Raw genomic sequence first — 3,535 nt, forward strand, 5'->3', positions numbered from 1 at the left:
CCAGTGTGGCATCAGCCCTACATCCATCCCAAATTCTTCCCTGCATCCACCCCAGCACCATTCCTGCACCCAGACCTGTGGCATCATCCCTGCACTCACCCCTGTATCCAAGTCCCACGCCCATCCCATCACAATCCCAAACCCCAACACCAACCCCTCACCCATCCCTGAATCCAAGACCAGCACCCTGGCTTGGCATTATCCCTGCACCCATCCCAACACCGTCCCAGCACCCATCCCAACATCCAAACCCCCATCCCAACACCATCCCTGCATCCAAGCCCAAGGCTCCCAAGTTGCTCCCAGTGCCAGCCAAGCCCTGCCCAGTTTGCCCCCCCCCAAGAGCCTCGACAGGAGCAGAAACCCCTCAGTTTTCCTCCAGACAGGAAGAAAAATGTGCTCCCCAGGAGGGGGACTCCCAGCCGGAGGGTCCCACCTGATGGTCAGGTTCTCCATGAGCTCTGGGAAGGCCTCCAGCTGCTCCTGGAGCTCCGGGAAGGTGATGGAGCCGCTGTGGTCCCTGTCAGCCGCCTCCAGGAGGGCCCTGGTGAGGTCCCCCAGGCGCTCCTCGGGCAGGGACACGGAGCTCTCCCGGAGGCACCAGCGCAGCACCAACTGCAGCTCCTCCGCCTCGATGGAGCCGCTGCCTGGGGGGCACGTTGGACACTGGGCAAAATTCCTTCGTGGAAAGGGTGGTCGGGCAGTGGAACAACCTGCCCAGGGCAGGGGTGGGGTCCCCACCCCCTGGAGGGGTTTGAAAGCCCTGTGGATGTGGCACTTGGGGATGTGGTTAGTGGTGGCCTTGGCAGTGCTGGGGGAGCTTGGGCTCAATCTCAAAGGGCTTTTCCAACCAAAATGATCCTCCAGGTCCGTGAAACCGGGATGGGGAGTTGGTGTTTGAGCAGAGCAGAGCCCACTCCTCTCCATGGCCGAGGGTGAAAGCACTCCATGGGAATTCCTGCCATGTGGCCAATTTAATTGCTGCCTTTCAGACGGATTTTTGATGTTCTCACCGTGGAATGATGATCCCAGACAGACACAAAGCTCCAGCAGCGCAGACCCCCCGCCAGCCCTTGGCTCTGCTCAGAGCAGAGCCCTCCCACCTTCCAAATCCCAACTTTATCCCAAAGAAACACGGCTCAGTGTGTTTTCCCTCGTCTCACCGTCCACGTCGTAGACCTGGAAGAGGAAGCTGAGCTTGTCCCGCTGGTCCCCGTGCACGAGCAGCCTCAGGGCCCTCAGCAGCTCCTCCAGGCTGATGGTGCCGCTGCCGTCGGCGTCGAACAGGGCGAAGAACCTCTCGGCAAAGAAGGACTGTGGGAGCACCACGGGAGCTGGGATGATCCCAAGTCACTGGATCCTGGAATGCCTGGCTTGGAAGGACCGTAAAGCTCATCTTGTTCCACCCCCTCCCGTGGGCAGGGACACCTTCCACCACAGCAGGTTGCCCCAGCCTGGCCTTGGACGCTTCCAGGGATCCAGGGGCAGCCACAGCTTCTCTTGGAATTTCATTCCAGTCCTTCACCACCCTCCCAGGGAAGAATTCCTTCCCAATATCCCACCTAGCCCTTCCCTCTGGCACCTTGTTCCAACCCCCTGCCATGGGCAGGGACACCTTCCACCACCGCAGGTTGCCCCAGCCTGGCCTTGGACGCTTCCAGGGATCCAGGGGCAGCCACAGCTTCCCTTGGAATTTCATTCCAGTCCTTCACCACCCTCCCAGGGAAGAATTCCTTCCCAATATTCCACCTAGCCCTTCCCTCTGGCACCTTGTTCCAACCCCCTGCCATGGGCAGAGACACCTTTCCCTGGAGCAGGTTTTGTGACCGCCCTGCACGGGGTATAATGAGGAGAGACCTTCAGGGTCCTTCCTTCCCAAACCACCCCAGGATCCTCTAACCCCATGAACACCGCACAGTCCCCTTTTTAAGCTGGATTTTCCCTCAGTCCCCTCCTGGGGCAGAGCTGGGTGCTGTCCTGGGGCAGGACCCCCACGGCCCATCCCCGGGGGGACCCCTCACCTCCTTCACTTGCAGGGCCCTTTTGAACTCTTCCAGGCTGATTTCCTTGTCCTTCCCGGCGATGTTCCCGAACTGCTTCGTCACCCAGCGCAGCCACTCGGCGTCTCCCGCCGTGCCCATGGCGCTGCACCTGCGGGAGGCGACATTCCAAGCCCTGCATCCCTCCAAATCCATCCTCCTGCCGTGCCTCCAGCCCCTCCAGCCTCGTGCTGCTGAGCAGAGCAGGGGCTGCTCTCTGGGAACGGGTCAGTCTGGGAAGCTGGGCTCTCAAAATTAGGGAAATCTGGGCCTGGAGAGCCCAATTTCCCAGACTGACCCATTCCCAGAGTCCTTCAGCTCCCAGGGACAGGGAGGTGCTGCTCCTCTGCCAAGCTGGGCTGGAAGGAGGGTGATGGCAGTAAGATTTTGGGGGTTGAGGCTTCCTTTTGCCAGCAAAGCCAGAGCAGGGAGATGGGGATCTTTGCTCTCCACAGGCGCTCATCCCTCCCTCCCCTTCCCTCTCCTCCCTGGATTGTCCTCACCTCCCTCCTCCTGCTCCCTCCTTGCCTTCCCACCCCCTGTCCCCCTCTGTCTCCTTTTCCAGACCTCCACAATTCCTCAAATCCCCCATGCTCACATCAGATCCAGCAGCAGCCCCCCAACAGTCCCAAATTACTGTAGGACCTCGTTATCTTGGGAAACCAAAGGAAAATCCACATGGAGCTGCCACATTCAACCAGCCTTTTTCCAGCCCCAAAGGTGTGACCCAACCCCTTCTGTTCACCCCAAATGGCTCCTGGGGACACCAGAGGGGTCCTGGCAGAGGGATATGGTGTTCCCAAGGAGGACAGGCAGGGATGGATCAGATTTGGGATGTACAGCTGGGACAAGGCACAAGCTCCTGCCCACACTGGTCACTCCCAGCCCTCTCCCACCTCATTCCCGTTGTCCCTCCTGTCCTACAGCCACACACCAGGTCCCTGCTGCATCCTGGCTCTTCCAGCTGATCCCAGCTCTTGGATGCTCCTCCTGCAGTGTCCTTGATTTCACATTCCTTGCCCCACTGAGCCCCCTGCCCTTGGGAAGCGTGTCCTGCCAAACCCACACGGCCTCGGATCCGGCGGCGCTTCCGTCGCCATTCACGGCCCGTCAGGAACACACGGGGAAGTGTCTTTTCCATACTGCCACCTTTATTCCTTCCTGAACAGATCCTGCTTGTGCAGCTCTAAACTGGGACTCCTCTGGGGGAGGAGGTTGCCATGGGAATGTCAGGACCAGAAACCAGGTAGTAAAACATTCCCGCTCCGCCGCCGCTGTCACGGAGCGCCGGGCAGGGAAGGCAGGAGAGGGTTGTGCAGAGGCAGAGCTGGAGCTGAGGCAGCTGATCCCGGCTGGAAAACTCCCTCCCTCTCCCTGCCTGCTTGTTTCTTGGGAGGTTGGCTGAGCTTTGGGCCAAATTCCCCCCCTGGCTGCACGGGAAGGGCAGGGATGGCTCAGCTCCCCCATGGACACACTGCCCAGGGAGCAGGGCCTGT

At 60.3% G+C, this 3,535-nt stretch overlaps 1 protein-coding gene across 1 annotated transcript in view; it reads right to left on the reverse strand.

Annotated features, from left to right (window-relative positions):
- Positions 1-2,141, reverse strand: part of NOX5 (NADPH oxidase 5) — a 10,368-nt gene extending 8,227 nt beyond the window's left edge. Inside the window, exons 1-3 of the mRNA XM_029958768.1 lie at positions 2,022-2,141; positions 1,164-1,314; positions 437-647 (exon numbers count right to left, since the gene is read on the reverse strand). Coding sequence (XP_029814628.1) covers positions 437-647; positions 1,164-1,314; positions 2,022-2,141 — 482 coding nt within the window. The remainder of the gene's footprint in view (positions 1-436; positions 648-1,163; positions 1,315-2,021) is intronic.
- Positions 2,142-3,535: the final 1,394 nt, after the last annotated feature.

Source organism: Manacus vitellinus, unplaced genomic scaffold (genome assembly GCF_001715985.3).
Source record: "Manacus vitellinus isolate BGI_N305 unplaced genomic scaffold, ASM171598v3 scaffold_16_pilon, whole genome shotgun sequence".
NCBI classification, from domain to species: domain Eukaryota; kingdom Metazoa; phylum Chordata; class Aves; order Passeriformes; family Pipridae; genus Manacus; species Manacus vitellinus.